Consider the following 26,213-nt stretch of genomic DNA (forward strand, 5'->3'; position numbering starts at 1 on the left):
TCTTTACCCAACGTTTTATTTTATTTTATTTTTTTTATTACCTTAAAAATTTTATATCATCGCTTATTCTATTCTTTCAAATTTTGAATGTAATTCTTGTTTTTAGGTTTGAATGTAATCCACCTTGAACCGCAAGGTAATGGTGGAATAGAAATCACTAATGTAATGTAAGATGGCTGATGAATATTAGTGCTTAGCGGCTAGTGGCTAGCTGACTACGTCACGCAAATTAGCTGTCTGTCTGTAAAATTTAAAGCACTGGCCGGCTAAGTTTAGTAGCCAAATTGGGCCGTTTAAATAGGTGGATTATCTTTGATTACTATACACTTAGCTGGCCAGGGCATACTGGTAATATCGATTTAGTCGGCTAAGTGTATAGTGGCCAAAAATAGACTGGATATTCAACACTGGTCACCAGAAATGGCTCTGCATTGAATATCCAGGCTCAGCACTGACTGCAGATCTGAATGTCAGGATCAATAATCTTATATTCTCAGCCATCCAACCCTTCTTCAAGCCTCCTTATTCTGCTCTTTGTTCTCTTCTCCCCAATTTTCTTACCGATTCTTCCTGTTTTTCGCTCTCTCTTTCCAAAGAGCAGATCATTTCAAACCACAAATATGTATCCATGAAGACATTATGGAAATTAACATACTCGCATTATACAAAGAAAAGAGGTGGCCTTTTGATACACTTACCGCCAACTCCCGGAACACCTCCAATGCCCGGAACACCGCCAACGCCCGGAATGCCGCCAACACCTGGAATGCCGCCAACGCCTGGAATACCGCCAACGCCTGGAACACCGCCAACGCCTGGAATACCGCCAACACCTGGAACACCTAAAGTAATAATGAATTTTTTAAATAGCCAATTTATGTATTTATAAATTTGATTTCAACCTATCTAAAAATTCTATGGTGGTTTCCACACGAACATGCAAACAGGTTAAGGCTCAGCCTTTGGGTATAAGTAGACTAGAAATTGAAATAAATGAAAAATGAAATGAAATTGTCAGTGTTTTTTTAAAGCTGACTGCCGCCAGCTAAATTAGGTGTGACTATTTGTAGTGGGACACAGAAGCTAATTCCTTCCTTCTACTGACTTCTGGCTTTTGAACATATGAAGATGGTTTGAAAAGATTGGTAAAAAAAAAAAAAAGCAAATTAAACAACATGATCTCCAGTCTAGGGAGTTTTCCGTTTTTTCATATTGTAGGAAAAATAGCTTACGAAAAAACTGGAAACTCACGGGGGAAGGGAAGGGGAGCACGCGTGCAGCAGAGACGAGGGCAAGGGAGGGGCGCCTACACCACTGCTGGTACTTTTAGAGAATGACATGAGGACAGGGACAAGCTTTGTGCCCATGTCATTCTCCTAAAGCTTGAGAGAATGATATGAGGACAGGGACAAGCTTTGTGCCCATGTCATTCTCCTAAAGCTTGAGATTAGCCTTAAACTGTCTGCTCCAGCTAGAGAGAACAACATCTATAAAAGGCGAGTATCAATATGCAAAACTTAAACACATCTTAGAGAACAGGCAGCTAAATTTGGTAATTTAAAAAAATGTACAGAAGCTGCTTTTGGCCTTAAACTAACTACTGTTAAATGATATCATTTGTGTCTTGTCTGCCCAGTGGCATAGCGAGGGTGAGAGGCACCCAGGGTGATGGTGCAACTCCCCCGAACCTGCCTGCCGCGCATGTCCCCTCCTTCCCTTGTACCTCTAGTTGAAGTTGTTGTTTGCTGTGGTCAACAACAGTTCTTCACGACCCCATCGGCTCTCCCTCTGACATCCCTTCCTATGCGTGGCACTTGGAAGTGATGACAGTGGGAGAGCAAACGGGGTCACAAAGAGCACGTTGTTGACGGCAGCAAACAACAACTTCAACTAGAGGTATGGAGGAAGGGAAGGAGGGCGCGCGTGTGGAGGGGAGGAATGGGAAGAGGTGGGGGGAGGGGGCACAACATGATGCCCAGGGCGGACCTCACTACCCCCCTTACTACGCCACTGTGTCTGCCTTTGATGGGACAACAAGAGTCTTGTCTGTTGATCAGCCTCCACCACCTGCAAGGTCCTTCCATCAGGTCCTTCCAGTTGCTCAAGCATCTTGATGTTACTGCAAAAGATTCATCCGTCATTGCTGGCATCAAGAAGCATTTCTAACATTTAATAGGGACTTAGGGGCCAATTCTACAAATTAGTAAACTGGCTTCAATTATGAACTTTAACAAGCTCATAATGATCTTAGGCGCAATTCTACAAACGATAGTCACCTATCGCAAGGCGACTAGAGGTGCCTAACAGTAAAGTAGGCGTGTTCAGGGGTGGAGAGTAACTTAGGTGCTGCTAGGCGCAATTATCTAAAGGACTTAGGCACTGATAATGCAGACCTTTAAAACCTTGACCTACATTACAGGCACCTAAGTTTTAAGTTAGGCACGATCTTGTAATGGGTGCCAAGAGTGACTGACATGCGATAGATGCTTATCATTTTTAGGCACTGATTACAGAATCTCGCCCTAATTTTCCTGTTCATCCACTACACAGTGCTGGTTCTCTTTTACACCCACAACTAAAAGATAATCCAATTATATTCCCAGATGATGTAAAAACACAGGGAACTGAATTTTTGGGAAGGTTGCACCAAAACCAGATCAAAATGGAAGCCTTTATTTGGGGAAGATTCTCAAATGTTCATTCTAAAATCCGATGGGCCGCTGTTGTGGCTGCAACTGTAATGATTTCAAAAAAGCAAGTCATTCTTAAAAAACCACGCATGCAAATAAGGTTCGTGAAGGGTCGCTAAATTTGCATGTGATGATCACTGGTGATAGCGATGGGCACATGCGAAGAATAAACGCACAAATAAAGACTCTGATTGGCCCAGGTTGCTTAAGCCCCTCCCAATCAGACCTTTAGACCCCTCCAAGGCACATCCCAGGTCTGCTGGCCAGAGGTAGGAGTCATCCCTCTGGCCGGCCTTCATAAACAAGTTACGGGGGAGGCGGGGGTGGGGGGGTGTCGTCAGAGGCATGGCGGGAGCAGGAAAGAGTTGGCATCCCTGCTGCTGCCGGGGGGGTGTCTCGGGGGTTGCTTGGCAGTGAGTGGTAGTGGGCATCTCTTCCATAGGTGGGGGGTGTCTTAGGGGGTTGCTTGGTGGTGGAAGGGAATGGGCATCTCTCCCTCTACCGGAGGGCAGGGTGTTAGGAGGTGTTGTAGAATGTCCCTTTTAAAACATTAATAAAAAATTTTAAATATTACATTACATTACATTAGGGATTTCTATTCCACCATTACCTTGCAGTTCAAGGCGGATTATGAAATCATAAGTGTTCGAGGGTTGTGCAAATAAAGGCAGGACAGACAAGGATGGGGACAGAGCTCTTGGAGACAAAAAGAGTCTAAGGGAATGGGTTGGCAACAGGGACAAACTTTGTCACCGTGCTATTCTCTACCAATAGGGGTGCAGGGGAGAGGCAATGTTTTATCCAAAAAAGTACAGGGATCAAGTAAGAAGTTCAGAAATAATGGCATTTAGATGACACAGAGGGTACGTACCATATTTAGGAGGCTTGCCACCTGGCTGGACTCCAAGTTGGGGAATGCCTGAAAGGTGAATTGAGAACATTCTGCATGATGCCTATAAATCAATTAAATTTCTCACTCCCTGACCCCTTTCCATTATGCTATCCATTGTTACAGTTACAATTATTACATTATAAAATAGTGGATTACATACAAAGAAATAGATCAATTGAACTAAGATATACAGCAGAATATTAGAGGGGGTTAGGGGCAGAGCTGGCCCGCGAATATTGAGAAATCATGGATAATTTTTAGGGCCGGCACTGACCCCCCCCCACCTCCCTCCTGTGTCCCAGACCTTCCCCAGACCGAATCCGCGGGTACTGAAATCGCTGAGTCGGAGGGGGAACTGTACATAAGTAACAAGACATTGTCTTATTTGATTCAGTGATTCTATGAAGTCTTCTAGAATGGGCATGACAGAAATACAGTGGGTCTGTGGAAGATATACCCAGTAATTCTGTTAGTGTTTCCTAACCCTTAGTACTGTATTTTCACACAGATATAACCCACACCCATGTACAACCTGTGGGGAAGCACTGGTTTTGTAGGTAAAACTATAGATAGCATGTGTCTTTGTGTTACCTGTAATTCTAATAAATTCCAATGTTTGATTCTGTAATATAAACTCTGCCCACTAGGTTAGTTAAGGTATTCTTAACCCATATGGTTACTCGTAATTGGAAAAACTGGGATCGCCTTAGTTGTACTTTTTGGTGGGCGAACTTATGCTTATGTTACAAGTATGACAAGAAGAATGCTGACATGCTGGGGAATAATAAGTTATTCAAATTAGTTTGGGTCCATTGACATCTTTTGGGGCTTCGTTATAGTTGTCTTTTATTTTTTTTTTCCGTTGTTTTAGTACACACACATCCCTGAGAAGGACGGTGGGAAGGGGGGTATTTATTTTGTCTGGTTTTATTCCCTGATGAATATGTTGGATGGGAGAGGGGTTTTGATTTTTTCTGTATTATTATTGATTGATTATAAGTGCTTATTATGATTATTAATATATGTATGTATATTGTTTTGCACTTTTGTTAGCTTTGAAAACTTAATAAAGATTAAAAAATAACAACAAACCTGCATAGTTCCTGTGGGGTACGTATATATGCAAAAATACAGTAAATGGCCCTCAGGATTTGCCCCCCAAATAAAAATAAACTGTACAAGGTATAGATGGGTTATATAGTTACCAACACCAGGCAAAACGCCAGCTCCTGGTACCAGCCCCGGCACCACTCCAGCTCCTGGTACTAAGCCTGGCACAGCTCCAGCTCCTGGCACAGCTCCAGCTCCTGGCACAGCTCCAGCACCTGCAGAAAATTAGAATTAGTCTTGATTTGCACTGGTTGAAATGACAATGACTTAGAAGTCAAATGATTAAGGGGCAGTTTCCAAACCATCTGCACTGGAACAAATTTGGCCATTCGGTTTACCAGAAATATCTCCAGGAGAAAATATTATTTTCCATCTTCACTTTCTCATCATGGACTCATGAATTCACACTGGTCCTGTTCTGTATGGACTCACTCATGTTTGATATACTCAGACTGTTCTACCAGTTCATAGAAGCATAGAAATATGATGGCAGATAAAGGCCAAATGGCCCATCCACAATATCCACTATCGCCACCTCTCCCTAAGAGATCTCATGTGCCTGTCCCATGCTTTCTTAAATTCAGACACAGTCTTTGTCTCCACCAGAAGCCTAGTCCATGCATCTACCACTCTTTCTGTAAAAAAGTATTTGCTTAGATTACTCCTGAGTAGGGATACAAGATTTTACTTTAAGTCTGTCTCCATACTCCTTATGATGAAGACCACATACCATTTTAGTAGCCTTCCTCTGGACCGACTCCATCCTTTTTATATCTTTTTGAAGGTGCAGCCTCCAGAATTGTACACAATATCCTAAATGAGGTCTTACCATATTTATTCTCTTTATTATACATTATAAAAAATATATCATAATGAATGAATGATAGTCTTATGAGAAATTAATGTGATAAAGGGAGGGAAAAGGGTTCATAATTAAATAATAATTGATAAAATCATTACAATATATATGTTATATAAATTCATAAGAAAAATAATATAAAATATGGTTTATATAAAATACATTATAGAGATATAGCACAGTTACTTACCGTAACAGGTGTTATCCAGGGACAGCAGGCAGATATTCTTGACTGATGGGTGACGGCACCGAGGCTCCGTCGGTGCCGTCACCCATCAGTCAAGAATATGCTGCCTGCTTGTCCTGGGATAAAGCACAGTTACTTACCGTAACAGGTGTTATCCAGGGACAGCAGGCAGATATTCTTGACTGATGGGTGACGGCACCGACGGAGCCTCGGTGCCGTCACCCATCAGTCAAGAATATGCTGCCTGCTTGTCCTGGGATAATAAGTGTATTGTTAAGATAAATGTATGGAAAATTTATAACACTTGTTGATATGTGAAAAAATCAATAAAAAACTTAAAACAAAACAAGTCTTATACAGAGGCATCAATACCTCCTTTTTCCTACTGGCCATACCTCTCCCTATGCACCCTAGCATCCTTCTAGCTTTCGCCGTCACTTTTTCAAACTGTTTGGCCACCTTAAGCTCATCCGTCACGCACATAAGTTCTTCACCCCCTAAACTGTACCGTACCCTCAGGTTTTTGCAGCCCAAATGCATGACCTTGCATTTCTTAGTATTAAATTTTAGCTGCCAAATTTCAGACCATTCTTCAGGCTTTGCCAGGTCTTTCTTAATGTTGTTCACACCATCCGGCATGTCTACGCTATTGAAAATTTTGGTATCCACAAAGAGGCAAATCTTACCCAACAACCCTTCAGCAATATCATTTATAAAAATGTTAAAAAGAACAGGCCCAAGAACAGAACCTTGAGGCACACCACTGGTAATATCCCTTTCCTCAGAGCGATTTCCATTAACAACCTTCCACTCAACTGGTTACTGACCTCGTCCGTTACTTTGGGGCCCATCCTGAGAGCACTCAGTTTATTTATTAGATGCCTGTGTGGAATACTGTTAAAGGCTTTGCTAAAATCTAAATACACCCTATCTAGTGCTTCCCCTCTATCCGAGCCAAAGAAATTGATCAGATTTGTCTGACAAGACCTGCCTCTAGTGAATCCATGTTGCTTCGGCAACACTAATCCATTGGATTCCAGAATCCAATGGATTCCAGATTCACTGTTCCTCTCACTGTGGCCCAGAGAGATGCTTCTCTTTCACTAGAAGAATATAGGACAGAGTCAACATGGCTGAAAAAGTGACTTGTACAGTGTGAAGAAACTAACAACTCACCATATTTTGCTGCCTTAGCAGCTGCTTTCAACGCTGCCGCCTGTGCTCCAACACCTGCGAACAGATAAGTAAATGGAGCAATTCAGAAGGTCAGCCAGACTCAAAAGAACCATCTATAATTCAAATATAGTGTCCCATTCAGGACAGGACAGGATAACACTTGATGAACCATGTTTTCTCACAGCCCCTATTGCTGTCTCTTGTTGTATGGTGCTTCATGGCTGCAAAGGAAAAGCCTTCTATAGATTGAATTAGTCCCTTCCCCAATCCTCTTCTAGGAAGTGCAAGAACTCTGAGTCCCCTGCTACAAAGATGTTTGGCAAGAAAGGCCCAAGAAGAAATGAAAAGGCCTAAGAGGAGCAAGAGTCCTCCAACTGCAGTTCTGCCAGAGGGTTACCATATATGTGAAAACAAAAAGAGGAGGACACATGACCCTGCCCATGGGTCCACCCCCCACCCTTCAATCGTTTCCTTGGACCCCTTTAGCCCTTTTAGTGCTCTCTTCTTCTAACACCCCTGCTACGGGTGCTTCTTTCTCTCTCTCTCCTTCCAACCTCCTGCATTCTCTGCGTATGGTTCTCTCTCCTTTCAACCCTCTCCTCTCCTGTACGTGCTTCTTTCTTTTTCTTTCTCTATCTAACCTTCACCTTCTCTGTGGGTGCTTCTCTCTCTCCTTCCAACAACACCCCCAGCGGGTGCTTTCTCTCAAACACCCCATTGCGGCCTCTCTCTCTTTCTCTCCACCCTGGAGTCGTATATGGCTCTCCCTGTCCCCAACTTATCTCCTTTGGACACACCCAGCTAATCTGGATTTCAAGATATCTAGAGTGAATGATCAGTGGTAAAAGGAAGCAGGGAAACCAAAGAGGCCCGTTGGCTGTATACCATCAAGAATAACACAGGAATGAACATCAACAATTGAAAAAGCTGTGGAAAACAGGGAAGCATGGCGAGGAGTGGCCTACAGAGTATCCAAGGCATTGGCAGTGGGACGCTTTTTTGTTTGGGGGGGGGGGGGCCAAAAGCTCCATCCCAGACCCGCCCAAAAGCTCCAACCCTGACTCCACCCTCATAATAATAATACTAATTGTAATGCAATTTCTTCTATCCACTTTTCATATACACACAATATAATCTTATTAATACATAATGGTAACCACAAAATTAAAAAAATACAAAGCATACTGTACGCAGAGAAAATGTTAATTATCATTTATATTCCAGCATCTGCATCCTGTCTTCCCCCTTTGGTCCAGGCCTCTCTCTGTCTTTCCTCTGCTTACAACCCCCCCCCCCCCCCCCGGTCTTTCTCTGCCTCTCTCTCTCTCCTTCCTTCCTATGTCCCCCTCACTGTCTTCCAGCCATTGTCCCACCCCCTCCCCCGAAGCCAGCCTGCCTGCCTCCCTGCTGCACCGAAGCCAGCCTGCCTCCCTCCCTGCTGCACCGAAGCCAGCCTGCCTCCCTTCCTGCTGCAATGAAGATCTTACTAAAATGTGTACTGTTTTTGATGGTATATACATAAAATAATACATATTATAATAATATCAAAATTAGTTACCATCAAAAACAATACACATTTTAATAAGATCAAAATCTGTTATAATAAATCCAGTGATAATAATTTTATTAGGGAATAAAGTGTTAATAAATTTATTAGAGAATAAAATTTAAAATTACGTAGTTGAATAAATAAAAAATTGTTTGATAGGGGTGGTGGACATAGATGATTATAACAATATACAAGACAGGAACCTGTAATGGTATACATCATAAGAGGTTTTAAAGACTGAAGTCTGTATAATTGATGATATGTCCACCACTTTTTGTTTTATTTTATTTTATTAATTCTTTATTGATTTTAAAACTTTCATCAAGTGTACAAAAATTGCAACACAATAACATAGATTTAATCATTTGTACATCTTTTTTTTTTTTTTTGAACTTTTTATTAATATACTCATCACTTGTACATCTTAACGTTATATCTTATAATTGCAAATATAACCCTCCCTCTCCCATTCTGAAATCCCTCTAGTAATGTTCTTTTTCATATAATAGAAATCCTCCCCCCACCCCACCCTTATCTTACATATTAAATATAGAAATACTAGAAAAATGGCATCAATCATGACAAAAGGACGTTAATGGTTCCCAAATTTTAATGAAGTTTTTATAATTTCCATTTTGCACCGCTATTGATCTTTCCATTTTGTATATGTGACATACCGTGATTGGCCAATCAGACCTTAGACTTAGTGGGGATGGGCGGACCCGCTATGCCTAAGGCCTGATTGATCCAGGCTTCTAGAGCCTGGGCCAATCAGGCCTTAGGCTTCGGCGGGATGGGCCGGGAAGGGGCGAGCCCGCCTCATTTCGACGAGGCAGGCTTACCGGCTAGACGGGCAAGAACCGTCTGGCCTGAAGAACAGGTTAGTTTGGAGGTTTGGGGGTTGTTAGCGCCGGGGGGGGGGGTGCGTCTTTGGGCAGGAGGGATTGGACACTCTCCTGCCAGCGATCGGTAATGTCGGGGTGGGAGGGAGATCGGTAATGTCGGGGGGGGGGCAGTTGGTAGTGTCGGGGGGGTGGTCGGTAGTGTCGGAGGTGGGGGCATCCAATCGGACAGGCCGCGGCCCGCTATACTTATAGCGGCAGAGAGATCCCTTGCCATGATAAGTATAGCGGGCCGTGTCTAATCTAACCCGATTCTCTAACCAGCGTCTGTAACATGGACGCCGGTTACAGAATCGGGGTTTTAGTGTAGGCCAATTCTGAATAGGACGCCTCTCCCGGGCGTCCTATACAGAATCAGGGCCTAGGTGTCTTGCGGGCCTCGCCTTGCGGGCCTGCCTGGGGAGCATTTTTTAAAAAAAACGTGCATCCCGATTGGCTGATTAGACAGCTGTAGGACGCCTACAGCTGCCTAAAATCGGGACGCACTTTTGGAGAATCAGGGCCTAAATATATAATTGACCTCGTCTACTTCTCAACCAATAGACATAAGAGAAGTACACACCTGAAGTTCATCTCCCCACGGGTTAGAGGATGTAAATTTAAAAGATACTATTAACATCTTCTCTTTTATCAGGCGGCATTATGGGGCAAAGACCTGGAAATACTAATTATAAACGCAAATAACTATGGTGAATTTAGGAAACACCTAAAGACATACCTGTTCTTGAAGTACCTAGGTAGCGGATCTGCAGAATCTCTTCCATCTCAATCTCTCCCATAACAACTGATCCCTTAAACTGTTAGCCACTAATCATCAACTATGTAAGTTCCATTCAATTTGTAGTATCTTTCTAATCATTGTAAACTGCATAGAACTTCACGGTCCTGCGGTATATAAACTGTTATTATTATTATTATAATATTATTATTATTAAATACCTTGGTATTTATTTACCGGTGGATCCTAGAAGGTTATATAAAGTAAATGTCCCTATTGTGCTCAGTCATACTAAACAGAAATTACAAAAATGGCAGAATTTACCATTATCTTTGGGGGGTAGGGTAGCTTTATTTAAAATGATTATATTTCCAAAATGGTTATATGTTTTTCAGATGATTCCTTTGGAATTAAATAATGGAGATTGGAGGAAGTTATGAACATTAATTACAAAATTTTGTTAGGTAGGTAAAAAACCAAAGTTATCCTATGATTTTTTTATTGGGATCAGGGATGAAAGACTTCCAGATCTTTGTATATACAGTTGGGCTTGTTTGTTAAGACATATAAGGGATTGGGTTCTTGAGGATGATTTGTTTACTCCTTTATCTCATGACAAGGCATTTTTTCATCCATTACATTTATTATATTTAATTCAAGTGCCTAGGTTAAGATTACCAGATCATCAGTATAATTCTATCTTGATCCATTGAAATCAGTTGGGAGTAGAATGTTGAAATTATGGGAGTATCATCCAAGTGTAACAGATTTTTTACCTATTCAAGGAAATGGAGATTTTATCCTGGGAATGACTTATGTGATTTTTGGATCTTGAGGAAATAAGGGGGTTTGTTTTATTGCATAAAGGGATTTCCAGACATTTCCTTAAAATTAGGAAGTGGACCAGGGTCATTATATGGATATATGCAATTAATCAAATTCGAAGATTGGGTCTTTCTTGTGGTGTTCGTGAAAGGCTTCTCAATTTTTTAAATCAACGTAAGGATGTCCCAATCTCTGTATCTTTGTTACATAAGTGGTGGTGGAGTTTAGTTCCCAGTAGATCTTATGATAGTATTTTACAAAAATGGTGTGATGAGTTAGGGATTCAAATATCACTTGATGATCTTAGTTAAGCTATCCATCGATTGCCTAAGATTATTAAGGGCTATGTTTGGAGGGAATGTACAAATAGAATGCTACATAGGGCATATTTTTCACAAGTGCAAGCATTCCATGCGGGATTAGTTAATTCTCCCAATTGTATTAAATGTGATAAAGCTCCTAATACACTATCTCATGCTTTGTGGCAATGTCCTCTTATTAAGTCATTCTGGTCTGCCATCCTATTATATTTAGGTTCATATGAAATAGTCCATTAGTGGAATCCCCAAGGGGGGTGTTATTTGGTAAAGCTGCTGCTTGTGGGGTATATGGACAAGGAAGAAGCATTTTATTTCAAAAGGCATGCATGATTGGTCACAAATGTATTTTGCAATATTGGTTACAGAAAGATCCTCCTAGTTTTTGGCATTGGAGGAACCAACTTCATCATTTAATTTTGTTTGAGGTTAGGGAGGTGTGTAAGTTTCCTAGAAGAACACGATTCTTTTTGAAAATATAAGACCCCTATATTCAAAATCCTGCCCCCAGACCATGAAGTATGATTATTAATATTCTATATTGAAGCTCTGGAATTCATTCATTGCATCACAATACCTAGTAATATGTGTCATCTTCCATTCAGGGGGAGGGAAGGGAAGTGGGGAAGGGGAGGGGAAAGGGGGGAATATTCCATTTGGGGGGGGGGAGAAGGGAAGTGGGGAAGGGGAGGGTGGAAATGGGGGAAAGGGGGAGCGGGGGGTATAAGATGTTTTGCAATGGGTCATTTGGAAAAATATTTTGAAGGAATGACAAAAATATGTATGAAAATATAATAACTGTGAATCTAATTGAAATGAAAATCTATGTATATTATATTTTATTTCCTTCAATAAAATGTTATAAATTAAAGATTTTTATGGGGCCAATCTACAGTTCCAAAATTGTATGGCAGCTCAGAAACAGAAAGCTTGTTTCTTATTCCATGCTGTTAAAGCACTTTTCAGGATCAGGTTCAGTCTTCTGAAGTGCTCTTTATTGATCTTGGCTGCATTTTCAAGGTGAAATTCTGTGTGTTATTTCTGCTTTGAGAATCTGCCCTGGAAAGCTCTGCACTTACATTTATTACTCCTCTTGGTCACTTACACATTTTGGGGTTAATTCAAAAACATATGCTTGAATTTTCCAAAAGCATTCATTTGGGTGCAAATCCCTCCCCAATCTGTGAACACGTCCACATATATATACATTTTTACCTGAATACTGCACAGGCAGTGTTTAAAAAAAGTTCATTTCTATAGGTACAGCACTGGTTTTTTTTTCATGGAAATGCTTTTGAAAATTATCTTCAATAGGTTGACAGGAGGAATGTCACTACTTATCCCTGGGATCGGTAGCATGGAGTCTTGCCTCGTACTCTTTGGGATTCTGGAATCTTGCTACTTTTTGAGATTCTGTCTGGTACTTGTGACCTAGACTGGCCACTGTTTGAAGCAGGATAATGGGCCCTGGAGCCTTCATAGCTGCAGGATGACCAAAGGCCTAACTAAAAAAAAATAAGTTTTCAAGTCTACCATAAATTTCATAAAGGAGGACTCCACTTTGGGTGAAGCTCTTCATGAAAAAGATGGTTAACAAATCCCAATAAATAAGGCAAGGTGCAGGAGAGAAGTGGGATCATAGAAGGCTGTAAATATTCCACAGTGTAATTCAGAAATTCTAATATTTTCTGTCATGAGCTTGGAAGACAGAGCTTCGTTATTACATAAGGATTCAATTTTTGGATGCAGAGTCATACCTGTCCCGGTAGGATAGCCTGCTTTTCCTCCTGCTCCAGCTCCAGCTCCAGCTCCCACACCTCCAGGGCCATAACCTGAAAGCAGTCACCACAGAATTAGTATATAAACATATTAACGCATGGGAAGATAAATGAATGACATTACCCTCCATAAAGAAATCTGTAGACACCAAGGGAGTTCCATTTAGGTGAGGTAACTTAAAGAATCTTTAACAGGGACTCTTGCTCGGAGGAAGTGACAGCAGACTCTTTTCCCACTATATCAGTGTTATACAAGATATGAACATTGATATTCAGCGGGACTTACCAGGTAGAACAGCACCTAATCCAGATGACCAGGTCCATATCCAGATTTATCTGGGTAGTACCAATGAATGTCTGACCAACCTGTCTCACCACTATCAGCATGGCAAAGTCAAGAATTACCCAGCTGGTGATATTCAGTTTGCTAACCAGGTAACTGCCCAGATAAAGTTGGGACAGCACAAATAAAAGCCTAATTTCAAATTCGCTGATATCAAAATCAGTGGTGCTGGTGAACTCATACCAGAATATTCGGAAGATGTGATTGTTTTTAAGAGGCTCTTGAAGAGACATCTCTTTTGGGAAATGGAGCCTGGGTGTTGAGCAATTTCATTGGGTAAATTGTATGACATGTTGATGAGATTTATACATGTGTGTCTTATGGCTGTATTTTTTTTTTTTCTTTCAAATTCTTTATTCATTTTTCCATCTTACATCAAGGACACAATATTACATCATTTAACCTTATAAACATCACTTGTATTTCTTCTAACATCATCTTAAAAACAGTTTAATGGAATAGAACACGCTTTTAATCCACAGGTTAAAGCTGTGGGCTCGCACTACACTGTGCTTTTTGCAGAATATATGGGGAGTAATGTACAGTTTTATTTCTTATTTTGAGGGTTGTTTTGTAACCTCGATACTGGGATTTCAGGGCGGCAGAGAGCAGGAGAGTCGGCAAGGATAGTAAGCGACTGGTTCTCAGCTGTCGCTACATTTTGGATCGGCAAACCCAATTGGTGCTTCTTCTTCTATTTAGTGAATCAATGTCTTCCTACTTAGGCAGACAATTTCCGCTCATTTGCATGGGCGAATCAGATCGGGTGGGAGACTGATTAGCCAGAAGGCTAGTGAATCGGGTCGGGGAATGCTCGCAAACTGGTCGGGACACGATCAGTGAGTTTAGTGAATTTAGCCCCTAGTCACGGAAACTCTAAGAACATACCAGCAAGCATTCCTCAAAGGACAGTTTCCTACTAGGAGCAAGGATTGAGTCTTGCTTCCACGCTATGGGCTAAGAGCCTTGGTGTAGGGAAATGGAATTCTGAGCAGTACTGACCTTCAGCTCAAAATAGATTTTCAGAGGATTTTTTAAACATTAATTATTTAAAAATCCCAGGAAAAACAGTCTAATGCTTAAAACTTTTGAGATTCAAGAAATGGCATGAGCCAGATTTGTTTAAATAAGCAAACAACACTTACCATAAGGCAGCTTTCCAGTACTGTAGGGTAATCCGTAGCCACCTGGCAAAAGAAATAAAGTTGGTCAGCACATTTTGACCCCTAGCACTCAACAACAAGCTTTGTTCAAACTCCAGTAGCTCAGAGATACTTTATGGTGATCAGTACAAGCACTGAAGAAGAATTGCAAACAACCACAGGCAACTGTACTCATCTTACAAATATTTAAATGTTTGGGAAAAGCACAAAGTGGAATAATTAAATGTCTCAACATAAAAATCCAAAAATGCGAGGCGTGGAAGTGAAATACCAGTAACCCAACACAGCTACTTTCTACTCAGACAAATTGCACTATCTCCGCTGGGCACCTACTGGGTCACAAGAAAAAGCCTCAGGTGCTTTAAACTTTGCCTATTCAGACATCATTGGCAGAAAAAACTTTCGCCTGTTAGGTAAGCAAAAGGGGGAGAGGGGTGAAAGAAACCACATAACAAAACTGAATGCTTAACACTGGTCCATCCCGTTCCCGCCAATGTTTCGTTTCATACCATGAAGTGTTGGCGGGAACGGAATGGACCCGTGTTAAGCATACAGTTTTGTTATGTGGTTTCTTTCACCCCCCCCTTTTGCTTACCTAACAGGCAAAATATTTTTTATCCTAATGATGTCTTAATAGGTAAAGCTTCATATGCATTGGCTCACCTGTGATCTGAGGCTTTTTCTTTCATCCAAGTAGGTGCCCAATGGGGATAGTGCAGTTTGTTTGAGTGGAGAGTTCCGAGAAGAAAGATATCCCATCCCACTGCTTTGCTTCTCAGACGAACCCTCCCAGATATCAGGGTACCTCTCACACAGATCTCTGTCCTCAGAAGAAACATTTCATCATATCCCACATCTTCAAGCAGTACTTCTGTTTGGCGTGCACATTAGTTGGAGAGGCTGATGGTCCAAAGAGAAAAGGTGATGGGTACGAGGACTTTTAACTGGGCCTTGAAAACTGGATGGAGCCCGCCATAGGGATTCGAGCAGCTTGTTCCAAGCATACGGTGCAGCAAGGCAGAAGGGATGGTCTGGAGTTGGCAGCCGAAGAGAAGGGCACAGAAAGGAGGGACTTACCAGCTGAGTGGAGCTCATGGGGGTGGGTGGGGGGAAGTGAAAAGAGATAGTGAGTGCATTTGTAGTTTGAATTGTATTCAGAAATGGATGGGAAGCCAATGAAGTGACTTTAGGAGAAGGGTAACATGAGTATAGAGGCTCTCACAGAATATGAGTCATGCAGCCGAATTCTGGACAGATTGGAGGGGAGCGATTTAACAACTTTGAACAACTTTTGTGTCATCAGCAAATTTAATTATCTCACTAGTTATTTCCATCTCTGATTCACAGACCGAATATTATCCCTAACCAGATGACTCACAGCCTCCTCATACTTCAGCACCATCCTGTCTCGACATACCTGATAGTGCCAAGATGGTCTGATTAGATTTTCAGTGGCGCTATCCAGCTAAATATTGCTGAGAATCTGGGTATGAGCTGCTCAATGGGACTTATCCAAGTACGAGCCACTTATTGTTTATTTAAAGCTTCTATACCACTACTAATGACTGGGGAGTCAATTCAGAGTGGTTTACATGAGCTTCCGTAATGGTGTAACAATACAGAGTTAGGGAGTTTCTGTGATAGATTTCTATATATGAACTTCCGTGATGGGGTTGCAAAACAGTGCATGATTAGAGTGGGTTTTTTTTTCTGATTTAGTAGCACTGAAAATCTGGGTAGACCACCTTGCAGCTATCCAGCCACACTGGGGTGGGCTGAAGTTTCACTGGTACGTTAGATAGATTGTGAGCCCACCGGGACAGAGAGGGAAAATGCTTGAGTACCTGATTGTAAAAACAAACAAACGCTTAGATAACCTTGATAGGCGGTATATAAAATCCTAATAAAACTTGAAACTTGATCAGGCCATACACAGATTTTCAGCAGTACTTACATATATAGTGCTTCTGAAAATCCAGGCAGTGTTTGGGCACGCCAAAGTGGCCTGGTGGCGCAACATTTCGCACCAGATAAGAACTGCTTAATATCACCCATAATTTCTATTTCTCATTTTTGTAGACTTACAGTTTTACATTGGGAGGGGCTGTATAATGAATTGTGAACTAACATAAACCTCGTTTCCAGCCTTGATCAAAGTACTCTGGAGGCTGATCAGTGATCCACCTGTGAGATTAGCATAAGTGAAAGAAGCACTGGAACTGGATAATCCAGCAGTGGAATGTGAGGTTTGCTGAGGGAAGGGATGGAGAAAACTCATATAAACTGGGTTGAGGTACAGAAGAAGTCTTCAAAGAAACCTGGGAGGGGAATATCTGAGGAGAGGAAGTAAGAAGACTGCTGCAGGGGACCAGACCTGCATTTGCTTTCCTCAGATGCCCGTATACAATAGTTCCAGGTACCCAAGAGTCATACCTGGCAGTTTGGGGGCCTTGATGGGGTATCCTAGGGGTACGCCTGGCTGCTGCCCTCCGTAGCCACCAAATCCTGCAGGGGAAACAAGAAAATCAATAACTGCTTTCTGCCACAAGGGGGGCAGCAATTTTATACTAAAAACTGAGGAATGAACCATAAGAACTTAAGCACTGACATACTGGATCAGACCAAAGGGCCATCGAGTCCTGTCAGTGGCGTAGTAAGGGTGGGAGGTGCCCGGGATGGTGGCACCCCCACCTTCTGCTTCCCCACTGTGCATGAGCACCCCTTCCTTTCCCCTGTATCTCTTTAACTTCGTCGGCGTGAACAGCATCGCCAATCTGCTGCCTGTGCCTGCCTTGGATCTCCTTCCGATGTCATTTCCTAGTTTTGCATCATTTCGCTGGTCCCCTCCTATCCAGCACTACCCTACTCCAAGCTCTTCTGCACTCTCTCCTGTCCACTAGCCCCCCTCCCTTCATGTTCCAGTCTCCCTCCCTTCTCCGACCTCCAATGCTGCTTCCTCTCATGATCTCTCTATCCCCCGACTTAGGCTTACCAGATGTCTGGATTTCCTCGGACATGTCCTCCTTTTGAGATGCAGGGCGAGGCCGGCACAAGCAGTAAGTTGGAACTGCTGCTTGTGCTGACAAAGAGCTATGGAGGAGAAGTGAAGGCGTGCGCGCGGCGGGGAAGAGGTAGGAAGAAGTGAGGGGGGGAGGTCAGAATGGAGGAGAGTTGCCGGTGCCCTTCCCAAGATGGTGCCTGGGGTGGTCCGCATCCCCCCTCTTTTACTATGCCACTGCTGAGTTGGCCACCAGACAGAAATCCCAGTGCAGGATTTGAACTTGGATTACCTTACTGCTATCACCACAATGCCTCTTGTACATGTTCTTTGTCGGTATCCTGAGAACCCAACTGTCTCTGGGATACTCTGCAATCAACACTGACATCCTCATAATACAGTACCCCACATTTCTGGCACCACAACACAATATGCATGATATAACAACACTCTAAACACCCTATACCAAAATATAGTGCATTGTAAAACAATGCACACCACTGTTCCCTCTGAGTGGGAGTCCTCCTTCTACAGACCTACCAGTGGAGGGTGCTGTTTCATTATCATAGTTTCAATAGTGAGGAACAGGCAACCTGCTTGGCCCGAGAGACTGAATACACAGTAATGAAATAGCATCCCCTACTGGTAGCAATGCAGTTGGAGGACAGTTTAGTGGGAACAGTGGCACATACTCTGGATCATAGTACAGTGCACTGGCATCACACCAAAATACAGGGTGGGAGTGGGCCAAGATGGCGTCGTCGACCAGACACTGAGATCGAGCTCTCGGTGCTGTGACAGTTTGAATGCTCAAGAAATTATGCCGTATAAGAGAAAAGGGAGCGTTAAGGTGCCGGCTTCCTCGACGCCTATACCCCCGATTCGGCAGCAGACAATTGAGAAGTTGATACCTGGGATCTGTATCAAATCTGGCGGAGCTAGCCCTGTGGTGGAAGAAGGCCTTACCTCACAAGGGCACAAAATTTTGCTCTTGCTGCCGAACACCGAACCGCAGTGGGAACTGTTAGTTTTGCCGAAGTTGCAACGGGAGCTCCTACTGAGGAAGCACCTAGAGCAGATGAGCTTCTGCTGATGGAGGATAACATAGGGGAAAAAAATCCCCTCCACCGAGGTGACTCTAGCAGCAATTTGGGGTATGCCATTCAGAAAAATTAAGAGGGGACAGATTCAAAACCAATGCTAGGAAGTTCTTCTTCACCCAACGGGTGGTAGACACCTGGAATGCGTTTCCAGATGGTGTGATAAGACAAGGTACGGTATTGGAGTTCAAGAAGGGTTTGGACAATTTTCTGAAGGAAAAGGGGATAGAAGGGTAAGGTTACTATACAGGTGGGCCACCGCGTGAGCGGACTGCTGGGCATGATGGACCTCTGGTCTGACCCAGCAGAGGCACTTCTTATGTTCTAGAAGCTGCACAAGGCTGCCTCGAAGACATCCTGACTGGCTGGTGGTCCTCCAGGACAGAGTTAGGACCCACTGCTCTAAACACTCTACTCCACAATGCAATGCAATATAACACAGTGCATAACCTTTATTACAGCACAGGGCACTGGCAACACAACAAAATACAGAACCGGCTTGCTCACCCCTTGGGACAGTTCCAAATACACACTGCACCACAATACTTGCATGTCATCAACGCACAATAACTAGGGTTACCAGACGTCCGGATTTCCATGGACAGCTTTTTAAAACCCGGCACTTTGTCCAGGTTTTGAAAAGCTTCCCAACATAATCGTTTCAGGAAGGGGCATCCACGCAGGAGCAGACACGACACAGTGACGTCACTGTGTCATGTCCGCACATGTGTGGATGTTGTCTGGGGGTGGGGTGGCGGAACAGGGTGGAGCAGAGGCAATCCTGGGGCGTGGCCTTGGGTCCAGATTTTTCCAAAGGAAAATCTGGTAACAACACAATAACACTGCCCCACAACATAACATACAGGTACACAATGCACAGTTCATTGTTCTGTCACTCAATATATACCATATCTAATCAAATATAAACCAAACTCGCAGCAGTCTGGTGAGGTTACTGTGGGAACTTGCATCAGCCATTTTGAGTAATGAGACTGCACGGGGCAGGAGAATAGGAGGAACGTTCTTGCCCTGGCAAACCACTGAACCAGCAGGGCTTAAGGTAGTCTCAGGACTGAGTCCTACAATGGGTCTGAGAGGAGGAGGACTCAAATATAAACTGAGACTCTCCATTGTTGGGCCATTTGTTTGGCCCCAAAATCTAGGTTTATATTCGAGTACATACAGTATTATGAAATACAAAACAGTAGGCAAGTCACTGCCACATTTTATATCCTCTAACATAACCCAGATCCCTCAGTATTACACACAGTACATACTAACACCACTTCTAAGTCTCGTACACTGACTAGCATACTCCCTCACTCCAAGAGCTTATGTTACCTGGGAATCCAGCCAGGGCCCCTCCAGCACCTGCAAATATAGATAAAATGATCAGTCAGAATGAAAGCACTAATAGCCCCCTCCCCACTCCCAGTCCCTCTCCCTCTATACACACACACAGGCACACAAGCCCACTGGCAAATAGAGGGAAACTTAATTATTCCATACCAACCCATACAGGATCTTACTACCTCAGCAAATTCCAACTTCATGCTCACAATAACTTCAAACTCTTTCATTTCAACATTATTACATTACAATGGCTAAAAGTCATACAGTAGAATACTGTGGCCTTAGTGTCTCAGCAGGGGGAGAAATGATGTCTCTCTCATTAGTGACTCAGGGCTGGATTCTCAAAACTCACTAGTCAAATCTGGCAGTTGATATAGTGGCCATAGTGGGAGCGATTTTTATTTTATGGGCAATTCTCAGCATAATCGCATGCAAATTATATGCACGCTATTTGTGCAGAGAATTGCCGGTAAAGAACAGGAGGAACTGTGCTTGGCGCTAAGCACAGCTCCTCCTGTCAGTCAAAGCTGCTTTCCCTGCCCTGATCAACTGAGCCGCAGGTCTCTCCAATTCCTGCCGGCTCAGCTGATTGACAGGCAGGGAGAGCAGCAGAGAGACAAGTTCCCCCCTCCCGCCGAAACCCCCCCTCATCTGCCACTGCCCGGCCCTTCACACCCTATACAAGATCATCAGAGATGAAAAGTTTTGGGGGTTTTTTGTTTTAATTCTTTATTCATTTTTAAAAACTTACAATAAGTGTAACAGCATATATAACATTTTAAACTCAGATATAACACTTAATATTCTGTTAAAATCCATATCAGAATTTATCCCCTCCTCCCCCTAATCAATAACAGGGATGAAAAGTATTGAGATCGGGGCTGCGTCTTGAGGATGCAACACGGTGATGTCATATGCATGTGTGTGATATCATCACATTGCATCCGTGCATGTGCAGTAGGGTTACCAGAAGTCCAGATTTCCCTAGACATGTCTTCCTTTTTGAGGACATGTCCAGGGGTCTGGACGGCTTTTCAAATCCTGGCACTTTGTCCAGCTTTCGAAAAGCTTCCTTGAAATCGCATTGGGCAGGAGGGCATCCGTGGATGACCTCCTGCCCGACAAGAGCAGACAGTGGGGCAGCGGACTGGTACGTAATGGGTGGAACTGAGTCTGCAAACATACCTGGTGCTTTCTGTTTGATGCCAGTTCCTGCTGGCACACCAGGAAGGACACCGACACCAGGATATCTGAGTCCTGAAACAATGAACAGAGAGCCGTGAGGAATGTGACCAGAGATGTGGAGCCCACAGGCCACAGGAACATAGAGTAGTGAGCTTTGTGGCGCACTTGGAAATGGGGAACTCTAGGACAGGGGTGTCATGAGGTGGAAAGAGCGTCTGATAGAGAGTTGGAAGACACAAGAAAAGCAGCAGAGCAGAGACAAGAGTGGTTGAAGAGCAGCAAGGAACAGGATCTGGGAAGTATCACAGCATCTGAATTCACGGGCAACAAGAAGTCCTGGGTAGCTCGTATCTGCTTGCCACCAGAGATGTTGTGAATTTATGTGAAGTATATGTGGACATCTATGTGTAGGTGGAAGTGTGTGGTGGGAACTTGCAAATCAAAGCAGGCATGTGTGTGGCCCTGAGGCCTTGATTACTGAACCTTGAGCCGTACCTGTTCCTGGGACCACGCCACCTGGATAGACTCCTGGGATCCCAGCACCTGCCAGATCAAAAACAGCGAAAGTTTAAGTGCTCTGATGGAACAGTCTCAGCAGGATAGACCAATCCTGTGACTTCAATGTGCATTTCTCTACCGCTGCACCAAGAGACATGGCAAGTTCCTTTTTCCCAAACATATGGACAGAAATGTAATTCAATCTTTCTCCTTCTTGGCACATCCCCAGCCTCCTTCAAAAGCAATGCCTGAACTAGAAGAAAGTTTGTAAAGGAAGAAGGGGACAAGGAAAAACACTCTCTGCGACTAAAGAAAATGAAAGATCAGTTCTATGGAACAACAGAACTAGATTTTACCAAAAAATATATTTATAGAGAGGAAAAACCAAAGAGCCTATATCCAAAGCAATTTAAATGATGAGAAATGGTTCCTGGCTGTTTAAATTGTTTGTCTGAGGCTAACCGTGAATATTCATGATAACTTCATACTGGTTAGCACCTAAGTCAGCTATTTTGGGGGTAGATTCAGCACTTGATTAGTTAAGTGCCAATATTCAGGCCTTAACTGCATAAATAGGACCACTTAGGACGTAGTCTTATCTTTATGCACTTCCATTTGGCCCCCTCCAAATTTGCGGAATCATCATCTGGAGCAGGGGTGGTCCTAAGTTAATTTGCAGCCCAAAGGATGTCACTGGCTGCAGCCACTCACATACGCTGCCATTCTGCTGGCACCGACATCTTCTCACTAATGCGGCCCTCCCTCATCAGCGCTGCCTGCTAGAGGGACCAGAATTGTCCCAGGTCTGTTTGTTCTCTGTGCTTAGTTGCACTGAGATGCTTCAAGAAGCTTCAGGTTTCTGGGCTTGATGACTCACCGGGTACTTTACCAGGCTTCACTCCTGCAACACCACCCGGCACAACACCTGTGTAAGATCACCAGAGAGACAGGCATCAGTACAAGACCAGATACTACATAAGAATTGCCATACTGGGACAGACTGAAGGGCCATCAAGCCCAGCATCTTATTTCCAACAGTGGCCAACCCAGGTTCCAAGTACCTGATAAAAACCCAATAGCAGCAACATTCCAGAGCTGAGATTGTGATGTCATAATGCCTCATTTCACCAATGCCTATGAGCCAAACTCATCAGTGATGTCACAATGACTGGATTAGAGAATGACACGGGGGAAAAAAATTATCACCGTTCCCGCCCCATCCCTACAAGCTCAGTCCCCGTCCCTGCCCTGTCCCCGTGAGCTTAGTCCCCGTCCCTGTCCCATCCCCACAAGCTCAATCCCTGTCCCGCAAGCTGTCAGATCCCATCCGCACAAGCCTCGAATAGTTATGATTTTATACTGAACTTATTTTATTAAAGTATAAAAAGAGACTGTTCTATACAATTGTCATTTTATAAACACAAATAATACAGAACAAGGATCAACAAAACCCCTGTCTCCCCCTCTCTTTTACAAATATCCCCTCCACTATTGTGAAAACTGAACAAACCAAATTATTACAGAATGCTACATAGAAAAATCAAGCTAACAGAATACTTCAGTCACACATGGCAGGAATAGTGTTAGGGTAGAGCAACTAGGGCAACTGCCCCCTGGTCAGAGAGAGAGAGCCCTAAGCCAGCTGGAAGCGGTCCCCAGTTATGTCTAATACCAGCTCTAGCAGGATACAGATTTCAAATCTGAAATATTCTAATCACAAAATATAAAATAATTTTTTTTCTACCTTTTGTTATCTGGTAATTTTATTCTTCAAATCACATTGGTCTCAGGCTTTGGTTTTGAGTTCCTTCTGTCTTCATCGTGGCATGGCTGGCTCCTGAAGGTAAAATAGGTGCAAGAGGAACTGGGGAGGAGATGCTGAGTCTGACACATGTGCAATTTATTTTACCACAGGAGCAAGACTTTTCACCGCTTCCACGGGGCGGTGAAAGGTCTTGTCACCATTCTTGCGGAAAACCAGTTGCAAATGTCCCCATTACTGCGGTGACCATGGTTTACCTAGGGAGGTGCAATTCTGGTGTCAATTTTTTAGGTGTCTTAAAAATCTGTGAAAAATGTTGTTTAAATGGCATTTCTCACTGAGCTTGGACAGCTACCGGTGCCTAAAAAACCAGTGCCATTTAGAGAATATGGGTACAAGGGGGGCCAATATTCAGCTGGCATCGTCTGCCCGATTGTGGCACTCAACCCAGATATTTAATGATGGACCATTATTGAATAACCGTTATTCAGTGCTAACCAGTTAAGTGTTTAGCGGCTAAAGATAGGTCTGCTATATTTATATGCAGCTAGTTTTAGCCACTAAACATAGCTGGTTAGACGCTGAATGTAGGGTTAGCAGACGTCCGGATTTTCCCGGACATGTCCTTTTTTTGAGGTCATGTTTGGTGGTCCGGATGGCTTTTCAAAACCTGGCACTTTGTCTGGGTTTTGAAAAGCCTCCTCAAATCGCATCAGGCATGCACAAATTTCCTCCCTTCCCGACCAGAGCAGGCAGCGGAAGGCGGTTCTAGGGCGGGATTAGGGCGTTACAGGGTGGGGATGGGTGGAACTGGGGGTGGATCTAGGGGTCCATATTTTCTGATTGGAAAATCTGGCATCCCTAGCTGAATGTCCATGCGATTTACAGTCAAACCTTGGTTTGCGAGCATAATTCGTTCCAGAAGCACGCTTGTAATCCAAAGCACTCGTATATCAAAGCGAATTTCCCCATAAGAAATAATGGAAACTCAGACGATTTGTTCCACAACCCAAAAACTTTAAAACAAAATACTATACGTATTTGTATTGCAAGACCTCGCTCATTTAGAACAGTCACTACTCTTGCAGGGTCAGAGAGAGAAGAACCAACGGCTCAGTTGGGATGTGTGTCTACTGTATGTACTTGTATTGCAAGACATTGCTTGTATATCAAGTTAAAATTTCATCAAATGTTTTAACACTTGCAAACCAAATTACTTGCAATCCAAGGTTTTACTATAGTTCGTTAAATCACATATATTTTTGACCCCAGAGCACTTATTTTTAAGTGAATCACAAGTGTGCATGCGCAGCATTGGAGACTGAGCAAAAAAGGCCTGGGATTAGCACTTACGAGTGTATATTCTAAAATACACACAACACTGATTGCTACAGGCACAGACAAGAGCACGTGTAACTGTTTGCAGGTGCTTTTGAAGCAACAAAATTATAACCACATTAATACATCTGTTTGCCGTTATAAAACAGGTGTAACTCTTATGTCTTCTCCACCTAAGCACTGTGTACTAACATTAAGCACGCTGGGTGTATGGGACAGAGAAGGAGTAAGGCCGGCTCCGTCACTAGGCAGACCAGGAATCTGGCTGTTTGGCAGAATTTGTCACAACTCTGGCAGAAGAGCCTTCTTGTTCCGGGACAAAGCTTGAAGAAAAGTGAGTGCTGCCTGGGCCCTGTAGGTAGGGTTACCAGACGTCTGGATTTCCCTGGACATGTCTGGGGGTCCAGATGGCTTTTCAAAACCCAGCACTTTGTCCGGGTTTTGAAAAGCTTTCATTTGGGTAGGAGGGCATCCGCCCATGAGCTGATGTCCTGCCCAACGAGAGCAAGCAGCGGGGGGCGGGACCAGGGAGGGATTGGAGGTGGGGATGGGGCGGGCTTAGGGGCGCGGAGGGCGGAACTGGGGCGAGATGGGGCAGAGATGGGTGGGACTGGGCAAGCCTGGGGGCGGGTCTAGAAGTCTGGATTTTCCAGACAGAAAATCTGGTAACCCTACCTGTCCAGACCCACACTCAATCACTGTTTTGTCCTGACATCCTCCAAGGCAGACTTCATGTTGGAGAGTAGGGCTTGGCAGCGCTTCAGTATGGCTCTGTACTTACAGGGCCTATGTAGCACTCACTGGCACAAAAGGAGGCAAGAGGTGCTGGTAGGTCCCCAGTCCCAAAGGTGAAGAGGAGGGAGGAGATGCTCAATGTTAATTAGGGTTAGGGAAAGGAAAGGGAGATGAGATGCAGGCCAAGTGAAGGGGGCACATTGAGGAGATGGAGGGGAGAGAGGGGAAGGGTGGCCTAGTGGTTAGAGCTGCTGCCTCAGCACCCTGAGGTTGTGAGTTCAATCCCAGCCTGCTCACTTGATCCTCCTTTGCCCCCAAGTACCACAGTTAGATTGTGAGCCTGCCTGGACAGATAGGGAAAATATACTACTCCAGATTACTTGATTACTATTCAGTGTATTGTAAACTGCTTTGGGTAAATCTACTACTACTACTACTATGAATTATTCTTATAGCGCTACCGGACGAATGCAGCGCTGTACAGAGTCACAAAGGAGACAGTCTTTGCTCCAAAGAGCTTACAGTCTAAACAGACAAACAGGATGCCATGGATACAGTTAAGGGGAAGGGTTAATCTGCTGGCTGGGTTGGAAGGCAGAGGGGAGTATAGGACAATCAAGCCTTTGTGACATCACTGATGAGGTTGGCTCTTATTGGTGGAATGAGACATTATGACATCACAATCTCAGCTCTGCTTCCCAAAGACAAACAGGATGTCATGGATACAGTTAAATG

General features: G+C 43.6%; 1 protein-coding gene across 6 annotated transcripts in view; it reads right to left on the reverse strand.

The window, feature by feature from the left end:
* Positions 1 to 26,213, reverse strand: part of ELN (elastin) — a 178,662-nt gene that overhangs the window by 61,760 nt on the left and 90,689 nt on the right. For all 6 annotated transcript variants that reach the window (XM_033921781.1, XM_033921780.1, XM_033921779.1 and 3 more), the window contains exons 9-19: positions 22,521 to 22,568; positions 21,641 to 21,688; positions 21,146 to 21,217; positions 19,949 to 19,978; positions 16,943 to 17,014; positions 14,492 to 14,533; positions 12,983 to 13,057; positions 6,915 to 6,968; positions 4,788 to 4,907; positions 3,562 to 3,609; positions 699 to 842 (exon numbers count right to left, since the gene is read on the reverse strand). In XM_033921781.1, the coding sequence (XP_033777672.1) occupies positions 699 to 842; positions 3,562 to 3,609; positions 4,788 to 4,907; positions 6,915 to 6,968; positions 12,983 to 13,057; positions 14,492 to 14,533; positions 16,943 to 17,014; positions 19,949 to 19,978; positions 21,146 to 21,217; positions 21,641 to 21,688; positions 22,521 to 22,568 (753 nt within the window). The remainder of the gene's footprint in view (positions 1 to 698; positions 843 to 3,561; positions 3,610 to 4,787; positions 4,908 to 6,914; positions 6,969 to 12,982; positions 13,058 to 14,491; positions 14,534 to 16,942; positions 17,015 to 19,948; positions 19,979 to 21,145; positions 21,218 to 21,640; positions 21,689 to 22,520; positions 22,569 to 26,213) is intronic.

This window comes from Geotrypetes seraphini, chromosome 15, assembly GCF_902459505.1.
Source record: "Geotrypetes seraphini chromosome 15, aGeoSer1.1, whole genome shotgun sequence".
In the NCBI taxonomy this organism is placed as follows: Eukaryota; Metazoa; Chordata; class Amphibia; order Gymnophiona; family Dermophiidae; genus Geotrypetes; species Geotrypetes seraphini.